General features: G+C 28.9%; 1 protein-coding gene and 1 pseudogene across 1 annotated transcript; both read right to left on the reverse strand.

Moving 5' to 3' along the window:
- Positions 1 to 619: 619 nt before the first annotated feature.
- LOC129315842 (vicianin hydrolase-like) lies at positions 620 to 4,932 on the reverse strand. Its single transcript, XM_054959950.1, has 13 exons — positions 4,759 to 4,932; positions 4,447 to 4,516; positions 4,163 to 4,221; positions 3,990 to 4,065; positions 3,690 to 3,761; positions 3,478 to 3,565; positions 2,675 to 2,927; positions 2,452 to 2,567; positions 1,842 to 2,059; positions 1,723 to 1,754; positions 1,491 to 1,593; positions 1,190 to 1,298; positions 620 to 860 (listed from the first exon to the last, which is right to left on the reverse strand). Exons 1-13 carry the CDS (start codon positions 4,927 to 4,929, stop codon positions 692 to 694), a joined length of 1,536 nt encoding a protein of 511 aa, XP_054815925.1. The 5' UTR covers positions 4,930 to 4,932; the 3' UTR covers positions 620 to 691.
- Positions 4,933 to 12,142: 7,210 nt separating this feature from the next.
- Positions 12,143 to 14,351, reverse strand: LOC129316711 (vicianin hydrolase-like; annotated as a pseudogene).
- Positions 14,352 to 21,974: the final 7,623 nt, after the last annotated feature.

Below are 21,974 nucleotides of genomic sequence, written 5' to 3' on the forward strand. Positions count from 1 at the left end.
TATTTCCCTCCCCTCCACTCGACGTTTTAGTTATATTATTTTTGCCTTTATTTCTTTGATTCATCTTATTGTTATCATTTTTATATCCAAACGAGCCAAAAGATTAAGAAAGAATCAACATCTAAAGAATACAAAAATCAATTTACCAATCAAACTTCTATAACAAAGTATAATGCGTGTTGATATTGCAACTTCATATCTGTGCACAATACCGGCATTTATGGGTTTTTGTCGGGTTGCCCCGAGCCCAGTGTTATTCTAATGGGCCCCAGTCAGATCCAACACATACTCTTCTTCTTCCATATATGTGTATATGTATATATAACGAAACTGAGGCTTCATTTATTTAAAATTGAGAAAAGCACCTGATAAGGTTTTATTTTAGAACATGCGAAAATAAACAACAATGTGCTGGTGGAGCTCAAACAAAAGCCTCAAACATAATTCGGCTTTATTTGGAATGGAAAGAAAATAAAAAGAAGAGAAAATTATAGAAAAAAAACTATAGAATAAAGACATTTCTCATCACTGTTTTTTTTCTTAATCCCCTGCCAGTGAGGTATACCTAAAAGAAAAATATTATGTGATCAAGAAGGAAAAATGTCTTTTCCTTCTAATTTTCTACCATAATTTTCTCTTATTATTTTCTTGTCATTCCGAAATGAGAGTTCATAGTAACTTGGCAGAGTAACTAACGGAGGAGGAACATCTTAAACCAAAAAGCAGAATACTTAAGATATCTTTTAAGGTTGTTCTTGTAGTCCACATACGTTAGTCCGAATCGAGGAGTGTAGCCTGAATCCCATTCAAAGTCGTCCATAAATGACCACGCGTAATACCCCTTCACATTCACCCCATCCCTGCATGTATAATCAACCACACATGAAATCAACAGACTTACTCAATATTATTTTAAACCTATTACTCTTTTCAATCCGATTTACAAGACCTCAATATAGTTAGACTCTTTTAAAAATAAAATAATGAAACATTTGTAACTCATTTCTAAACACACTGCTGTCTCTTTTACTCTTACTTTAAGAAATATCTTTTCCATCAATCCTTCCCCTCCAATGAATTATATCAATTAAAAGGTAATTTCCTTAATATATATCATGAAATTAAAATTGTTCATAGGATCTTATAACAATGACATAAAGTAAATTGTAATGTAATATATCTCACGCACTTGATTGCTTGAAGAAGACTTCTGAGATGGCTATCATGGTATCTGATCCTGATACTGTCCTTAATGGCTTCATGAACTGGTTTTGATGCATTATTTGCTTCACCAACTCCTGCGGTTTTCCTCAAACACATTAATATGTACCTCCCCAACCCCAATATATATATAATTATAATTGGGCAAAAATCATTTGTTTTTTGAGTAAATATATTCTAACAGGTTACAATATCAATGCAGAAAGCTTCGATATGTTGCTTGTGAAGCCAAGTCTTCTCATGAAAGCGTATGATATGCAGATAGGTACCATTTTCAGTGATGTAAATTGTTGGGTTCTGGTATTTGTTCTTTACATATACCAAAAGCTCACGGAGTCCCTTTGGATAAATGTAGAGCCAGCTCAAAGCGGTCTACAAAAGCAACAAATCTCCATAAATGGACAAAAAAAACAAAGAAAAAAAAGACATTTAATCCCACAAATTTCCTAGCTGGAGAGAGGAATCCAAGTTTACATGCACAAATCAAGAAACAAAACATACCGGAGTACCGATGTGGAGACCATTTCTTGAGGCTGAGATTAGAACAAAAATGAAGTGAGTTTATGTGTAAACACAATACATTAATTAAGTTTTGATAATATTTTAATTTAGTTACTTACTTGAGAAAGTGGCATGAATGTCAGAAGTGTAACTTTTGTTAACACTGCTGGTAGAGAGAGAATTTTCTACATAATTAGCGGTATAATAATTGAGACCAAGAAAATCATAAGACCCTTTTAACAGTTTTGATTCTGCTTCTGAGAACTTCGGGAGCCTATCTCCCACAATAGCCCTCATGACCTCGGGATAATCTCCATACGTAATAGAGTGAGCATACCTGCACAAAAGGATTAGCTTTCACTTCAGCTAGTTTACATTTAATAATTTATTAAAGGGAAAATGATAATTAAGAACTTCATAAGAAAATTAATCGGAAATCAGGATCTCATCATAAATTAGGTTTTCAATTTTAACACTCATTTTCCTATATTTTAGCACTGAAAATCTTTAAAAAATCCTGATTGAGTATTAACTTTCTTAATAGGTCCTTAGTTATCATTCTCCTTTTACTCTAATTTTTGATTAAAGCATAGGTTAAACTAATTTTTACCATTAAAACTTGACTTGAACAGTACAAAACCTCAACAAAGAAGAAGTTGAGAGAAACCAAAATACAAAAAAGGGAGGAAAAAAGAAGAAGAAGGCTGAACTCATGTTTTTCTCACTTACCATCCAAGGTAAAAATCTAGAGCTCTATTTGCAGCCTCACGATCAGCTGAAGTTTGGGACTTTGGAATGATCCAATGTGTCACTAATGTGATTCCTATTTGTCCTTTTTGGGTAACCTATAATTGTAATGAGGAATAATTACAGACTTTGTTAAAAAAAAAAAACATGCAACAAGTTGAATCGACAAGGTAAGGCCAAAGAATGTGATAATATGTAAGAGAACCTGATATTTGGTTTTGTAGAGTCTGGCAGCTGTAGCATGAGAAAGAAGGAGATGGTGGGTGACCAGGTAGGGCTCAGTGCCGGAGTTGCCGACTGTGCAATTTCCGACATAGTTAGAACACCGACCAGGTGCAAAGGTGCCACCATTGTAGCCATTGACAGCGAAGATGTGGGGTTCATTAAGGGTAGCCCAATTCTTAACCCTATCTCCAAATGCTTTGAAGCAAAAGTCAGCGTAATCTCGGAAATCATCCCTGAAATTATTAATCAGTTAGAAAACTAAGAACAACAATACAATCACTCATCACTAACTAGAGCTGAAGAATAGGTTGATTTATTGGGTAATTTATTTAAGCCATGGGCTCTGAAAATTAAAATATTTTTATACAAAGGGTTTTTAAGTCTTGAAAGAACAAGCTTGGGACTATCCTTTTTGTATTTGAAATTTTTATATTAAATTTAGGCTTTAGAATATGAGTTCGCACATTAAAATTAGAGTTTATTACATTACATATTTTAATTTTAGGGAATGAATATGTAATATAATATAAAAGTTAATTTTTTAAAATAAAAAAATAAAAAAATAAAAATAAACCAAAAAGGCTTTGAGCTGATTCTAGGCCCTATCAATAAACGCCAACGCTTTAAGTGGAATTGATAAGTTTTAAGGTCAACAGCAGGTCAAGCTTATAAAAGCCAAGGCTTACCTATTTACCCGTTCCATCACCAACACATTTAACATATTCAAAAAAGTTCCCAGTGACAGAGAGAGATTTGATGGACCGTAGTGTGGGTAACACTTACACTACTTTAGGACTGAGAAATCCACCGTACTCGTCGGTGAGAGCTTGAGGAACATCCCAATGGAAAAGAGTGACAAAAGGTATTATACCTATATATATATATATATATATATATCCACAAAAATGAGTGATTAAATGTGGAAAAGATTGCTATTAATTTTGGAAAAGTTTGTTATTATCACAGAAATGAACTAATTAAGTGAACAGCCTGACCATTAGCAAGTAGCTCATTGATGACATTGTTGTAGAATTTGACACCCAAGGCATTCACTTTTCCTCTACCCTCTGCACAATTAAAAACAATTAATAACCAAAGGGAAAAAAAAAAAATACAGAGCAACAAACATTAACAAAAGGGCAACGTTGGGGAAAAAAAGTGTTCTAAATAAAAACTTTCTCTGGTGTCCTATAAAAAAAAATCAAGAATTAATACAGTATAAATAAAGCCGCTTTATTCATTTTTTTTTAAATTATCTTAGCATGGTTTAATTAAAAAGAAAGAAAAATTATTACCAGGGAAAATTCTGGACCAAGAGAGGGAGAATCTAAAGGAGTCCAGCCCAATTTTTTTCATCAGTTGTACGTCACTCTGCAATACGGGACACACATTGTGTGGGCGTGTGAGAGAGTTAAAATAGTGATAAAATAGATATGAATAGATGAGAAGCACGAAAGTCGGTGAACACCTTATAGCGATGGTAAAAATCGTCGGCCACGTCACCAGTGCTCTGATCCGATATCTTTTCTGCTCATTAATTAATTGCACATCAAAATAAATCAATCTTTGTTCGGACTATAGTTTAAGATCTGATCTTGCACATGCCAATTAATTTAGCCGTTAATGACATACAAATGAGATTCGTCACTTCACATTAATATTAAAAAATGTATTTCGTTTTCGCAATTGAGATAACACACACACACAGACAGACAGACAGACAGATACACACACACAGGGGGGTAGAGAGACCTGGATGCTGCTTAGTGAAGGTGTCCCAAATGCTTGGTCCTTTTCCATCAATATTTGCCGCTCCTTCTGACTGTGTCGTAGAACAACCATATTTTTTAACATACAAAAACTATGATCAACTACCCCAGAAACTTGTACACGTAGAGAGAGAGAGATGTGCAGATCTTGGAAGAAAAGAAATAGATTTTGCATCTTCAAAGTGGTGAATATCATGTTGTACTGCTTAATATATATGAATGAATGTGTGTGTGTGTGTGTGTGTGTGTAGAGAGAGAGAGGGAGGGAGGGAGGGAGGGAGAGGGAGAGAGAGACCTGATACGCGGAAGAACCAGCACCGAAGACGAAGCCACGGGGGAAAAGGGTTCTATTGAATGGAACCGTATAATGGGCGGGCTTTGCAGTGGCGGCGGCCGCCGCCGCGAGGGTGGTGGCAGCGGCCACCATTAACACACACAGCAGAAAACTGTTGCCTTTAACTCTCATAGCCATGCCTGATGCTTTTGCTGAAACTAGTTCAACATTCCTGAATATTTATAGCTAAGAACTGCATGTGATTCGTACGTTATATGGAGTTTAAGAAATTAAATAAGGGATGCAATTCATCATCTTTCAATAATTTGCGCCGTTTTTAAGAAATATTACGAACATGTGGCATATAAAAACAAAGTGAATTTATAAAGAAATATTAAGAAATATTACGAACATGTGGCATATAAAAACTTATTTATAAATAAATTTCATGAATTTATAAAAATGCACTCAGCTCCGTTTGTCAACGATCAAAGTGACATTAATAATAATAATTAATGGCCATAAAACAAGAGATAAGCAACAATAATGACTGCAAAAGCATCATAATTTTAAATCGTGAACCATAATTACATTGGCCAACTCTGTACGGTTGATCCTGAAACTTTGTTCTCACATGTCCATGCTATTCTATAATTGCAATTTAAAATTAAAATGACTTCAAATTTATATTAAGTTAACAATCCAAGAACCAGAGCACCTTGCAATTCTCACTCAATTAGTTGAAGCTAATTCTGATTAAGAAATTTTAAAGGGGACTAGTAAAAATCCAACACTTCTGCAGTCTGCTGCACAGTTTAGATTTAAAGTTTCTAACTTATAATTTTTTTTAAAAAATGCCATTTTTATGTATTTTAATTTTTAACATTATATTTATCAAAATAATAATTTATAAAAATGATAAATATTTAATATAAAATTGTGACAGTACACAGTATATTTGTATAGTCAATATATAAGAATTATAAAAATTTTAATATTAAATTAAATATTTTAAATTAATTCTAGATCAAGTTTATGATAAAATTATAATTTTTATAAATTTCATTTTAATAAATATAAAATAATATTTTAAATCTGAATGGTTTACATCTCGTCACATTGATGAGCATGATGGTGATAAACATTGATTATGAGTCCTAACTATTATACTCCCTCTATATAATTTGACACAAGATTATACATAACAATAAAACACATTACAAACTTACTTTTAGAAAATAAAACTATAAATTTTTTAAAAATACCTTTATACAATTAATTATTATGCGATAATATAATTTTAATTATCTTTTCATTTGAAGAGTAATATTAAAAAAATAAAAAATATTATGGATGAATTTTTTTTAAATTATCTTATATTTTAAAATAAAATGATTTTAAAAATAATTTTATTATTTGAGACAGAAAGTGAGTGTATCAATACGCTACCAAAGGTATGTTGGAGATTTAAATTTGAAAAGTTTCCGGGATAAAACTATGATGCTTGATTTGGAAATTTTACAACCGTTAGATGATAAAAACGGTGATGATGTGGGCAACGTGCGCATTAATTTCCTTGGGGGACCCAGCAGCAAAAAAATAGCACTGGACAGCTCATTATTATTGCCTTACACAGTAAAAAGCAAAGTACGGAAAATGGATCGATTATTGAACCGATTATGGCACTGGGTCACGGGTTAGTGATTCAATTAGGGTTGAACCGGAGGCAAACAAGTCATGATTAAAATAATACAATTTAAATAAAAAGACATTAATTATAAAAACATTCAACTAAATCCAACCACTCAAGAGTCTAATAGTAATAAAATACAACACTTTAAATATCTATCATTACAATTACAACTCTTCAATCTCAAAAGTTTAGAGAAGAGATGGAGATAGAGCTGAAAAAGAGACGGAGATTGAGTTAGAAAAGAGACGGAGAGTCAAAGACTAAGTTGGAAAAGAGATGGAGATAGCAGAGACAGAGATAGAGCTGGAGAAGAGACGGAGATAGAGTTGGAGCCTGGAGAAGAGACGGAGACTAAGTTAGAGAAGAGACGCTGATTAGGTTAGGGCGAGAGAGGAGAGACACAGATGAAAGGTGAACTAAATGCTGTTTGAAAATCTGGATTGGACTTAGCGTGCTCTACCTCTAACTTCTCATTTTTTTGACTTTAGTTTTACTTTTTTTTGTTATCTTATTTCTGAACTCAATACTCTAAAAAATTAAAAATAAAAAAAAATCTCCAAAAAAAATAACCCGGTTGACCCAGTCAACCCACCGGGTTGATCGGGTTATATTGGGTTAAACCTGGGTTGATCGGTTATACCGATTCATTTTCTCACCGATTTAGAAGTAAACTCAAACCGAATAAAAATTGGGTCACCGATTTTTGAGTTGACTCGTCGGTCCGGTTCGAGTTTTAATATCATAATAAAAAGCTTTCAGTTTCAGGCTTGGCCTGGGGACGGACTTAGCATAGTGAAATGTGAAGTTATTTTCATCTGCCTTTTGTTTGTTCCTTTGTTTTTCCTTGTTGGCCCCTTACTAACTTACAGTTTCACGTTTGTCATGAGTGAAATAATGAAATTGTATGTCTGCCCAATAGTGGATGCACAGCTGTCCGCTCAGACATTACTGTATTGTTGGGCCCACCTACCCTATCATACTATTTAACGTCTGTTTAAATTTCAGTTAAATATAATTAAATATAAAAATAATTAATTAAATAATAAATTTTAATTATAATTAATTGTATTATAACCAATTTATTTAAATAATATTTTTTAAAATTAATTTTAATGAAATTAAATATTTCATTATATTATTTAAATTACATAATATGTTTATAATAACACATTCGTGAGGTTGATATGGGTAGGTGAGAGAGTGGGTCAGAAATAATTAATTCATAAGGGTAAAAATCATTTGAAGAAGCTGAAGTTTTCAGATTATGCCAAAACATGATTATCAGCATTTTAATCGATTAATCACAAATCTGGTGTTTGGCTAATTTTCTTTTCAAAATCGATTATCAGCAAAAAAATTGATTTCCAGCCTTATCCAAACAGGCACTTATATGAGTATATTTCCTTCTCACTATTTTATCGGAACTTATGAGGACTGTTTACGCTTTTAATATGTTTTCTCCTTGCATGACGAAGTTTAAAATCTTGACCAATATTTTTATGCAAAATAGCTTATAAAAAAGGTTATTAATTTTTTTAAAGAAGTTAAATAACAAATTTGCTCCAAAATTATATGTTCAAAGGCATTTAAAATCTTAAACTTGTTTTTAGAATAATGTTCTTTTTCAATATTTTAAAAGAATTCAATATTACTTCTACTGATAATAAATTTTAACCTTGACAGTTAATTGATTAAAAATTACAAAACGAATATAAAAAATTATAGTAAAAAATCCAAAATTACTGATAATGACAAAAAAATAAAGAAAAGGACCAAGAAATTTAATTTTTGAAGCCATTTTTTATAATTTTTTAATTAATTAATAATTTAATTTAATTTAATTTTTTATTAATAATAAAACTTAAGTTACATTATTTTTAAAGGTTGAAAAAACATTGCAAAAAAAATATTTAAAATTCTGCGCGTTCCATAAAAAAAAAAACCCCAGAGAGAAGAAGTAAATGAAAATAATGTAATCCATTGGAAAGAGGAAAAAAAACAAAAAATACGGCAGGATCATCAATGAATGGATTGGAGATGGAGAGGGTACTGTGGATCTCTGATTCAAACAAGAGGACAAAAAAAGCCAGCTCATTCATGTCCTTTGCTTCTTTATTTCTCCACATGTTCGCTCCTCTTCCTCCTCCGTTTCTAAAATTGTTTGCTTATTTATTCCATCCATCTGCACTTATCATCATTCTTAATTCATTTAAGTTAACAAAAAAGATTAATTAAACTCTTTATTTTTTAATTTTTTTAATTATACCATTGAATGTATGAAATATAATACTTGACTTATTTAAAATACAATCATTAATTACTTAAGAGTAGAGGGACAAATTACCTTCTAAATTTTAGATTTAATAGCATCATAATCCCTCCGTCCCTATATATAGGTTATTTTTTAAAATTTTATTTTATTCTTAAATATAAAAAGTGTCATGATATTTTTAAATAATTACACAATTTTGCTCTTGTTTAAAAAAAAAAGGCAAGAGATATTAATTATATACTTTACCCATCACAATCATGATACTAATTGACATTACTAAGGACAAAATTAAAAAAATTATTTTGATTTAATATGATTTCAACTAAATAACAAACTTATATTAATATGCATAATTTGGTTAAAATCACCTTATATATAGAGACAAAAGGAGTAGATTCTGAACTCATTTATTATACAAATTATTCTCTTAACTTTTGAAAATAATGCAACTTAGCTTTTGTCGATAGCAAAATTAACTTTCACCAACTAAAAAATGACTTTTAAAATTACAAAAAAATAATAATAATGGATTTAAAAATTACAAATAAGGTTCACAAAAATTACAAAAAGGACCAAATTTTTTGATTTTTTTAAATTTTTGAGGTTCTTCTCTATACTTTTTGATTGACTGATTGTTATAATTAATTTTTATTAATAATAGAAGTAAATTGTATTGTTTTAAAAGTTGAATGAACAATTTAAATAATAAAAAAATTAAAAATTTATGGTGCTATTAAACTTAAAATTTAAAAAATAATTTGCCCCTCTGCCCATTATTCAATAAAGTAAAAGTATAATTAAAAAAATGCACACACACACTTACCTAATATCTTATATTTTAAATTAAATAAACCTTTAGAAAATGATCTAATTATGACCTGAAGAGAGCATCTTTATCCTCTATTCACAGTCAACAAGTTATCTCCTTTTTTTTTTTTTAAACCAAACAAGATTACATGAAATAATAAAATCCCTCCCTTTCATTGAATTTCTCCCCTCCCCCATTCCAAACAAAGATTAAAGTAATAGCTCAGCAATGCAACTATAATTTTTCATTTCCAGCATATTTTATAAAAAAAAAGAAACTTAAAAATCATAAATTCAGTTCAAAATTTAATAAGTTCTCATTTATTATTATTAAATATACATATTTTAATAATATACTTTATTTCTACAATATTTAATAAAAGATAAAAAATATAATAAAAATTTAATAACATGACACATGAATAGGAAATTTTTTTTCTATTTTATAAATAAAATTGAAGGAAGTAAATCATATTAGTCTTGCTAATATTCAATCATAATAATTTTATATATTTTAAAATCGACCAATTATCTATTTTACACCGTTTTAGCATTGATTGGTGCCCGTAACACTAAAACAGTTGGAAATTCGCGCCACTCCTAATATGCAAAGTGGAATAACATGTCAGCAAACACATGGAGATATGAGAGGAAAGAGACCGTTCCAAGTCGGAGAAGGAGTTGAATAAGCGGTCATTCTGCATTGTGGGCTGGACCACTAGCCCGCTGGCCTACCTAAACGTGGATTAGGTTTAAGTTCTATTACATTCTTTTTTGTAAGTTGGCCCCACCCAATCTATAAATGATAGCTGGCCGCCTAACCTACCTGCATGCAATTTCTTCTTTTTTGTCCCCGATATAAATCATCTGATACTTGAATTTATTGCTCATCCCATGTTAATCCGGATCCTAACGAGGAGATCTTATAGTGATAGTAGAACATTGATAGGATGACTTTTTTAAAATCTCTTTAATTATTGTGTCTATCACTCCTTAATATTAAACACTCGCCCTAAAATATATTGACTATAATTTTTTCTTACTCAACTAAGCGCTCATTAATACCTGCACGCAATTTTAGTCAAACTTTTTTAGCCTTTTTTTTTTTAACAAGTTGGCCTAATCCAACTCATAAAATGACTAGCCTATGGGCTAGCCTATAACTTGTATTTTTAGTGATCATTATTGCATTATGTTATTTTTAGGTAGGAGCACCACTTTTTCACAACTTAAAAATTTTAATAGTTAAGATGGATAATTCAATTCAATGAGTTCAATTTTAAAAATTTTCTTTTTTTTTTCATTGCACATTTTCTCCAAATAGTTTACTAAATTTTAAAATTAGTCAGATAAAATTTCAATGCTCGATAATAATTTATAAGGAGAATAACATTTGAGCACCAAAATTTGTCTAATTTCAAGTGGATCCCCAAAAAATACTATGAAAAAAGGGCTTGTAAAGATCAATTCAAATAAATATTTGAATAAGCTCTTGTAAATATTATAAATTTTTATTACAAATTAAAAATTATATTTAAAACTTAAATACTTCAATATAATTTGAATAACGGCTTGTTTAATTTCTGTTTTTAAAAATTGCTTTTTGTTTGCAAAAAAAAAAAATCATTTCAGTAAGTGTTTTGAATATAAGTGTTTTTAAAACTATTCTTATTTTTATTTTCAAAAACAAAGAAAATAAAAGCAGTTTAGAGCTGTTTTCGTTTTTTTTTATTTGTAAAACACACTACATTTTATTATTATAAATTATTTTCAATTGCAGTCAATTATTATTATAAGTCATCATTATTAACCACTATTAGTTGTTTTTAACTCAAAAATTATTTTCAAATTAATATAATCAAATGTATTTTTATTTTGTTTTGTTTTGAAAAACATTTTTAAAAAATTAATTTACAAGATAATTTATTTTTTAAAATAAAACACGAGAATAAAACCAAACAAACCCATAGTCACCCAACAAAATTTATCCTAGTTGGATTCGAGGATCCAAGTTTCCACACATATACAAATCAAGAAACAGAACATAACGGAGTACCCATTTTTTGAGGCTGAGATTAGAAGATTAAAATTGAGTGAGTTTATGTATTCTTGGTACACATTTAAGTTTTGAAAGATCGATACAAGGGCAGTTTTTTCTCAAAGAAAAAAGACTGATGTCATGCTTGAGGTATGCCATTATTTTAATGCAATTACTTACATGAAAGAGTGACATGATGAATATCAGAAGTGTAATTTTTATTAACAGCGCTGGTAGAGGAATTATTTTCTGCATAATTAAAGGTATAATAATTAACAGCAAGAAAATCATAAGACCCCTTCAACATTTCTGATTCTGCTTTTGTGAATTTTGGCAATCCATCTCTCACTATAGATCTCATGCTCTCTGGATAATCTCCACAGGTGACGGGATGAGCAAACCTGCAAAAAAGGATCAGCTTTCACTACAGCTAGTTTAAATTCAACATTTCATTGAAACATAAAATAGTAAACTAATTTACCATGTTAAAATTTGATTTGAACAGTTCAAAGCCTCGAAAAAGTAGAATTAATGAAAGAGTACAGTGGAAAAAAAAAAGCCCAACTCTTCATGTTTTTCTCACTTTCCATCCAAACTAAAAAAAATCTGTAGTTCGAAATGCGGCTTTACACTTAGCTTGAGTTTCGCACTTTGGAATCACCCAAGGTGAATCTAATGTGATTCCTATTTGTCCTTTTTGGGTAACCTGGAATAATGGTAACGAGGAATTACAGATTTTGTTCAAAGAAAAAACTTTACATATAACAAAGTTGAATCTACATGGTAAGACAAAAGAATGTGATAATATTATATGCAAGAGAACCTCATATTTGGTTCTGTAGAGTCTAACAGCAGCTGCATGAGGAAGAAGAAGATGATCGGCGACCGAGTAGGGCTCAGTGGCGGAGTTGCCGGCAGTGCAATTTCTGACACCTACCCGGTGCAAAGGTGCCGCTACCGTAGCCACCAAAAGAAAACATGTGGGGTCCATTCAGAGTAACCCAATTCAACATAGCCTCGGAAATCATCCCTAAAATCGTTAATCAATTGGAAAACTAACAATATTAGTACAATTAGTCGTCATGAACATAGCTAACATATTCAGAAAAGATCCACACATACAGAGATTTGATGGACAATGGGGCAACACGCGCACTATTTTACAATTAAGAAATCATCCATAGTCGTCATTAAGAGCTTGAGGAACATCCCAATGGAAGAGGGTGACAAAATGTATAACCTACACGCACGCACACACAATAATAAGTGTGCAAATATGAAAAAAATTGCTATTGATTTTAGAAAAGTTTAATTTGTATATGTTATTATCACAGAATAAATGAACTAATTAAGTGAACAGCTTGACCATTAGCAAGGAGCTCATTGATGACATTGTTGTAGAATTTGACACCCCAGTGATTCACTTTTCCGCTACCCTCTGCACAAATAAAATACCAAATGAAAAAAATCTGTACTAACTATTTTCTCTGTCTTTCAATAAGAATCAAGAATTAATTCAGCGTATATAAATCCCCTTTATCTATTTTTTCAAAATTATATTACCATGGTTAGTTAAAAAGATAGAAAAATGTTGCCAGGGAAAATTCTAGACCAAGAAATGGAGAATCTACACGAGTCCAGCCCAATTTTCTTCATTATTTGTATATCACTCTGCAATATGGGGGGAAAAATAAAGGCATTTACACACACACGAACACATTAATTGTGTGTGTGTGTGTGTATGAATTTAAATCCTCCAAAATTGAAATCTATCAATTTTTGTGAAGTTCTCCTTTTATGAAAGAAAGAAAAGATTTTATATTTTATAAAACAATAAAATAAGGAAAAAAATACGAAAAAAGAAAACTTTAATTTACAAAAATTCACAAATTTAATTTCAACTTCAGATGAGGATTTAAATCCTCTATGTATATATGAGTCGGGGAACATTGATGAAATAGATGGAAGAAAGTTGATGAACACCTTGCAGCGACGATAGAAATCGTTGGCCACGTCGCCGTTGCTTTTATCCGCCATCCTTTCTGCTTATTAATAATTATACACAGAGAGAAATAATATTTAGTTGCAGGATTAGTATAGTTTAAGATCTGATCTTACACAGCCAATTATTTTAGCCCTCAATCACATACAAGCGAGCAGATCCCACTTCACATTAATGTTAAAAATTGTTTACCTTATGTAACTTAAAAATTAAATAATTAATTTGGTATGTTATCTTTACGGCCGTCACACTTGCGATACATACAGCAAATAGGTATATTGATGTTTAATCATAGATTTAAACATCCATGCATGCATGTACGTATCTCGTTTATGTATAATCACACACACACACACACAGAGTGAGAGAGAGACCTGGATGCTGTTTAGTGAAGGTGTCCTATATGCTTGGTTCTTTTCCATCAATACATGCAGCTCCTTCTAACTGTGTCGTGGTCACATTTTAAAAAAAAAAAAAAAACTACGATCAATTACCCAGAAACTTGTACACATAGAGAGAGAGAGAGAGAGAGAAATAATTAAGGAGAAAAGAAAGAGATTTTGCATATTCAAAGTGGTGAATATTATGTTGTGCAGGTTATAGTATGAATGAATGTGTGTGTGTGTGTGTGTGTGTGTAGAGAGACCTGATACGCAGAAGACGCAGCACCGAAGACAAAGCGAGGAGGGAAAAGGTATCTATTGATGAGTGGCTTTGGAGTGCCACAGTCCGCCGCCGTGAGAGTGGTGGCGGTGGCCACCAATAACACACAGAGCACGAAATTGTTACCTTTAGCTCTCATATTTGATGCCTTTTCTCTTGCTATATTTCTCATCAGCAACTCCATGAATCCTCACTATTTATGGCCATTGAGTGGGAACAACTTTGAAGTTAAGCGTATGTTCGGTTTCTGAAAACTATTTTTTATTTTTAAAAATAAAAAATTAAAAAACTTGTTTGACAAGTATTTTGGATTAATTGTTTTCAAAACTGTTGTCTCATTTTTTTTTTAAAAAAAGTTGAAACATTTTAATATTGTTTTTATTTTATTTTTCTTATCTTCAAAATATATTCATTTGATTATTGAAAAATATAGTTAGCTTGACCAATTTATTTCATAAACTATCACATTTAACTATTTGCAATTATCACTATCATCCTTTTTTAATTCTAAAATTGTTTTTAAATTAATATAATTAAACAGATTTTTAGTTTAAATGCTATATTACAAAATAATTTTTAAAAATAAAAAAATAAGAATAGAAACCAAAGGCCCTAAAAAGACTTGTAATCTCATGTTTCACGTGAACTATATATAACACTTCTCAACTTCTTTGCTTATTTAACCTGTGAAGTTTAGTAGATCTCCTTCGAGTGCTTCATTTCATAATTGAAACAGATTTGTTATCATTTATTTAATATAAAGGATTAGAAAAAGGATGAAAATTTCTTACCCTAAAATTTACAAGCCCGCTTAATCAACATCTCAATTTCTGATCCTGAAGGTTGCTAACGGTGTTCACACAACACAAGTTTTACGTTTCCTACAATTTAACGCCAAGAGCAATATTATTACATTTCATTTATTTTAAGAGTGGCATTGTTACGACAGAGTTAAAGACACTTGATGTTCCTCCAATAGTAGTTTAAGAACAAAAATAAATCTTAACCCAAAAATTTAGTAAAATGATAGATATAATATGATATTTTAACGAGATACCTTATAATTTGGACGTCTTACTTTTTGGAAGTAAGCTTTATATAAAAGACTGGCACAAAAAAAAAAAAGATTTATGTAAAAGATTGGAAAGAATAGTTATTAATTAGATGCTATAAACAAGATTTATATAAAATATTGGAAACAACATATAATTTTTTTCCCGGCCAATAATGAATAGTTATTTATATAAAAGGCTTAGTGCACTCGTTTATCAAATAAATAATTTTTTTTAAAAAAAGGCTCAGTGCACTGGGGACGGATTCTGCATGGTACATATGGTGGGATTTTCAAAATTAACATAAAATATGGGGGCAAAAGAATCAATTCTAACAATTTAGTAAAACAGATTTGAAAAAATTTTCAAAGGAAAGTGGGATGTAGGCCCTGGATTCCCTGAGTACATTGGACAAATAGATTATGTGCCAACTAGCGGGCTAGCTCGCTCGAGCTGATATTTTTGCGGGTTGGGTTGGGCCAACTCACCAGATAAAACGGACTAGAAAACCCAACACAACCTATTTTCTGGCGGGTTAGCCAACCCGCAGGTTGGCCGGTAAAAATTTATTAGATTTTTTTCAATAATTTTAAATTATATATATATATATATATTACATTTTAAAGAGAATTAGCAATTAAAAAATTTGCAAATAAATAAAATAAATATAAAATTCAACCAAATAAATTCATTTTGGTAGATTTTTACTATTAATCATCTTAAAGCCTAGGTGTGTTATCTTTTTCAATGAGAAAAAAATTTGAATATAAACTCATATTATTTTTTAATGAATTTATATTTATGATTTTAATCAATAAATTTTATGATATTAATAAATAATATATATTAAAATATTTCTATAAAAAATAATAAATTATGGATTTACAAACCATAACAAAAAAATTATTTTTAAATTGTAAAAAATATTTACACTATATTTTAGATGTAAAAAATATATTTGTGAGTCATAAATTACATATTTAAAAAATATTATCATTATTATAAATTTATAAAAAATATATAATATGATTAAAAAATAAAAATTTTTTTTAAAAAAATATGCAAGCCACGAGCCAATTCGTTTAGCCTGTGGGCTAGCCCGTTTTAGCTCGCTAGTTTTACATAGGCCTATTTGTTCAAGCCAACCTGTTAAATTTTGGGTTGAAATGAGTCACCCGTAAGTTCAACCATTTTTCTGCTCTATTATTAAGTGCATGCTTGGTATAAATACAATTTTCATTTTCTTATTAGAAAATAGTTTTATAGCATTAAATATTTATTTTTTCCAGCTGCTTAAGGTTTGTTTAGGAACTTGGCTTTTAAAAGCACTTCATGGAAGTTAAAAATTGTTTAGGTATAATAACAAATTAAATGAAAGTGCTTTTATGAATGTACTTTGGAAAAATTATTGAATGTGGATTTTCCAAACTGATTCCCTTAGCTTTTGAGATGTGCTTTTGAAATGTGATCCCTAATTTTTATATGACCATCCTACTCTTAATTTTTATATAAAAAAGAAATTGTATGTAATTTTTTTGACAAATCAAGTGTAAAAATAAGCTTTTGAAATGTCCCTTGATATTAAAATTTATTGATAAGCATGATGGCCAAATATATGCAGATGGATAGACAAATGGGTTAAAAATGATTTTTTTGAAAAAAAAAAAGAGGGTTTTTGGCCTAACCCTAACTCGATCAATGACAACCGGCCTAAATAAATGGTAAATTTTAAGGCAAAAGGGCTTTAAATTTTACATAAAACTATAAATGCGCATATAAAAAAAATTAACTGTGATAAAAATAAATATATAAATGAAATAAATTACATCATGTAGCTATAGTTTTATTTATGAATTGTCCCTGTTTTATTATATTCCTGGGCATATGTGAATTGGTATAAATGAATAATTTCTAGGAAATTGTACAAAAATTAAAAATAACATGATTTATTTTAAACTTCTTACAATATGTAAAAACAACTACTCCCTCATTAAAAAATGTAAGGCATTTTTTAAGAAATTGAATGTTAAAAAATGTAAGACTTTTTTTATTTTTTGAGATGCAATCATTATCTTTTTTTCAAAAGTGTCCCTGTTGACAATGATTTTATATTTATTATAGGGTGTTTAATAGAAATAAATATGAAAAGATAAGGTTAGTTTGAAAGTAGATAACTACTTTATTAAGGGGTGAGATTCAATTAAAAATGTCTTGTATTTTTTAACAGAGAGAGTATTTTACATAGAAGAAAGTGTTCAATATAAAAAATAGTCATGTAAGAACCTATTTTAATTTTCCATGGTAAAAAAAATCTGAATTTGCTAAATCTAAGAATGAAGATAAACGCAATATTTATTAAAAGTTTAAAAAACAAATATTCTTTGATAAAAATAATGGCCAAATATATGCAGATGGGCAGACAAATGGGTCAAATTCTATTTACACATTAGGTAAGATAAGGATAGCGGTTATCATGAAAAAATCTTGCCCTAGCCTCAGCGCCAAGAATTATCAATTAATAATTTGAAATGTTAGAAGCTTTACAAAAAATATTGAAGGAAAAAAAGTCACTGAGAAAATATGTTGAAGATAATGAAGTCGGAAGGAATTTAAAATGATGTTTTTTCAAATGCTTTCTCTTTTGATTTATTGAGGATATGGGAGAGAAATGGCTGAGTACTTTTCTATGATAGGGCCATATCTTTATAATTTTTTTTGCTTATGTTATTTAAAATTGAATATTATAATTTGTATTTTAGATAATGAATATATAATATCACAATGTTAAACTTAATTTTTCAAAAAATTAAAAAATGGACTTTCGGCCGAACATTAAGCTTGACTAACAAGAACCGGCTTGAATAAATAGTGAATCTTAAGGTAAAAGGATTTAATTTGACATTAAAGTATAAATGGTCATAAAAAAATTTAACTGTGTTAAAAAAATATAACATAAAGTTAATTACATCACTATAGATTTGTCTACTTATGAAATGTCCTTGTTTTATTATATTCTCACGCATATATGAATTAAGAAAAATACTCAAGTAGAACAGGTATATCATGTCATTTATGATCTGTTCAATCAAAATGCTCCAAATAATTTAAATAAAATTTTATGTGACATTTTTTAAATTAATTTTATTTTTATAATAGAATGTATATTTAGTTTCTTACTTTTTCTCTCTTTACTATTATTAATATTAAAATCAATTTATATTTAATGCCATTTAAATGTTATATTTTTATTGAATAGATAACACATGACGTGGTATGCTTGGTATACCTAAGTATTTCTCATGAATTAATGTAAATGCATGATTTCTAGGAAATTGTATTACAAATTATAAATAACATGATTTATTTTAGACTTCATACAATAGGTATAAACAACTATTTTATATCAAAGAAAAAACGTGTCTAATAAGAAAGAGTCATTTACGGATCAATTTTAATTTTCCGTACCAAAAAAAATCTAAATTTGCTAAATTTAAGAATAAAGATAAAAACAATGTTTATTAAAAGTTTAAAAAATAAATATTCATTGATAAAAACAATGGCCAAAGATATGCAGACGTACAAGCAAATGGGTTAAATTCTACTCGCACTGTAGGGAACATTAAGATAAGGGTTATCATTAAAAAAAAAAAAATTGTCCTGGCCTCTGGGGCAAGAATTACCAATTAATAACTTGAAAAGAGGTTGGAAGCTTTGAAAAAATAAAATATTGAAGGCGAAAAAGGAACCTCAAAAATATGTTGAAGATAATTAAGCCGAAATAGATTCACAATGATGTCTTGTTAAATACCTCCTCTTTTAATTCATGATATGGGAGAGAAAGAGTGGAGTCCTTTCTATAACATTGTCATATCTTTATATTTTTTTATATTCCTTAAAACTTAAATTTATAATTTGTGCTTTAGATAAGCAATACATAATATCACAATGTTAAACTTAATTTTTCAAAAATAAAAACAAATGGGATCAAAGAAAAATCGTGTTTAATACAACAAAAAAAGTCATTTATGGTTCAATTTTAATTTTCCATACTAAAAAAAATTCTGCATTTGCTAAATTTAAGAATAATGATAAAAAATTATTAAAAGTTTTTAAAAAATATTCTTTGGTAAAAATAATGGCCAAACATCATGTCACTATAGATCTGTTTATTTATGAAATGTCCTTTTTATTATGTTCTTGCACATATGTTAATTAATATAAATAATTACTTTATTGAAAATTACACTACAAATTATAAATAATATGATTTATTCTAGACCTCATACAATAGGTAATGTTTTATAATAAAAGAAAAAACATGTGTTTAATATAAAAAAAGTCATTCAAGGGTCAATTTTAATTTTCGACACGAAAAAAAATTCTAAATTTGCAAAATTTATGAATAATGATAAAAAATATTTATTAAAATTTTTAAAAAATATCCTTTGATAAAAATGACGGTCAAAGATATGTAAATAGACAAATAAATGGGTTAAATTCTATCTACATACTAGGAAACTTAATAATAGTTGTTATCATTATCTTGTTCTGGGCCAAATGAATTACCATTTTATAACTTGAAAAGACGTTAGAAGATTTCTTTTTTCTTTTTTTTTTAAAGCAACCTCAAATTTTTGTTGAAATTCATGTAGTTGAGACAGATTCAAAATGATGTTTTGTCTTATAATTTCTCTTTTAATTGAGAATATGGGAGAGGAAGAGTGGAGTTTTTTTCAACAACATGACCATGAATTTAGAATTATTGTTTTTACATTCCTTAAAACAGAACAATACAATTAAAAAAATGGTCTTTTAAGGATCATTTTTTATTTTCCATACTAAACAATCCTGAAATTGCAAAATTTTTTATGATGATACAAATTATTTAAAGTTTTTAAAAACAAAAATCCTAGGACAAAAATAATGTCCAAAGATATTTAGGTGCGCAGACAAATGAGTTAATTTTCATCCACACTTGCACAATATGGGATGCCCAGAGATCCTATCATAAAATATCTTGTTGTGGTTATGGATTTTCTAATTAATTCTTATATTTATTTTTAAATTTGAGTATATATTTTAAATATATTCTTAGTGAATTTAATGCTTGTCATACCATTTATATGGACACATGTGAATTCTCATATTTTGTTACAGAATGCATATAAATTATAAAGCATATAACTTAGGAATGACTCAATTAAGTTGCTTTTATTTATATGCCTTGTGTAATTAATTAGCCTTGTGAGCATCAGATGTCATTTTGATATTTAATCCTTTTAATTTTTTATTTAAAATTTTATATTAATTTTTTAACTTAACATTATATTAAAATAATGGATAATAATTGAGGATTCATAATTTGGGTCAAAAGCACTCAAAACCCAACCCGTTACGAGACCTACTCAACCAGCCCAGACCGAAAGGCAAAATAAAACATGTGGCATTACTGCATGTTCTAATTAGTCAAATTAAAAGATAAAGATTAAGAAAGAATCTTTTACCCAAAAAAAAAAAGATTTGAGAAAGAATCAAGATCCAAAGAATACAGTAATCAATTTATCAATAAAAATTTTATATAAAAGCATAAAGCTTTTGATATTGTAAATTCATGTGTGTGCAAGGCCATGGCTCATGTTAGGCTAATAAGGCAACCAGGCTTCAAAAAAAGGTCTACTTATACCCAATATAATGAGTTATTACTTTTCTCATTAAACATTAATATTAATTATATATATTATAATTAGTCATTTTCTTATTACTTATAGAATACTATTGACAATGCTTGTAACAGTTGCTATTGTTAAAGAAGTTTTTTAAAATTAAAATTACTTAAATCTTATTAAAGATCAATCATATTATAAAATAGATTAAATGGAATAGTTATATTTATATATTAAAAGTAAAATGTTAGAATTACTTAATTATAAAAATTTAATAATTGATTTTGTAATTCAAAAAACTAGAAAAGTGATATGAAAATATATAAATAACAATGCATTAGGCTTCTTAGATAATTTCGTCTTAGATCCTAAAACTCCTTCACACAGCCCTGTGTGTATGCAATAAAAACCATTCACCAGTGTTGATGGGTTTGCCTTTCTCCATATATATATATATATATATTTATAACGAAATTGAGAGTTCATTTATTTAACATTAAGAAGAGTACACAATATATTATAAAAAAAATACATAGTAGTCTATCTCATAACATGTGAAATTCAAAGGAAGTCTCAACAACAAAACTGATATTTCATTTATTTAATATTAAAAAGAGTAAACAATAGTTTATCTTATAACATGTGAAACTCAAAGGAAAGCCTCAATGGACTTCATTTATTTAATATTAAGAACAGTACACAATAGTTTATCTTATAACACGTAAAACTTAAAGGGAAGCCTCAATAACGGAACTGAGACTTCATTTATTTAATATTAAGAACAGTACACGATAGTTTATATCATAACATATGAAGCTCAAAGGGAAGCTTCAAACATAACAACTTCAGCTTTGTTTGGAATGAAAAGGAAAAAAAGTTATATGGGAGAAAACTAGGGAAAAAAAAATCATTATCCATAATTGTTTTCCCCTAATTTCCTCTACAAAGAGAGAAAACTAAAGAAAAAACGTTATGTTTTGAAAGAAAAATGATATTTTCTTCTACTTTTCTCCCTTAATTTTCTTTCCTTCTCATTTTCTTTCAATC

This window comes from Prosopis cineraria, unplaced genomic scaffold (genome assembly GCF_029017545.1).
Source record: "Prosopis cineraria cultivar Desert tree isolate PC_DT_omini unplaced genomic scaffold, ASM2901754v1 PC7, whole genome shotgun sequence".
Taxonomy (NCBI): domain Eukaryota; kingdom Viridiplantae; phylum Streptophyta; class Magnoliopsida; order Fabales; family Fabaceae; genus Prosopis; species Prosopis cineraria.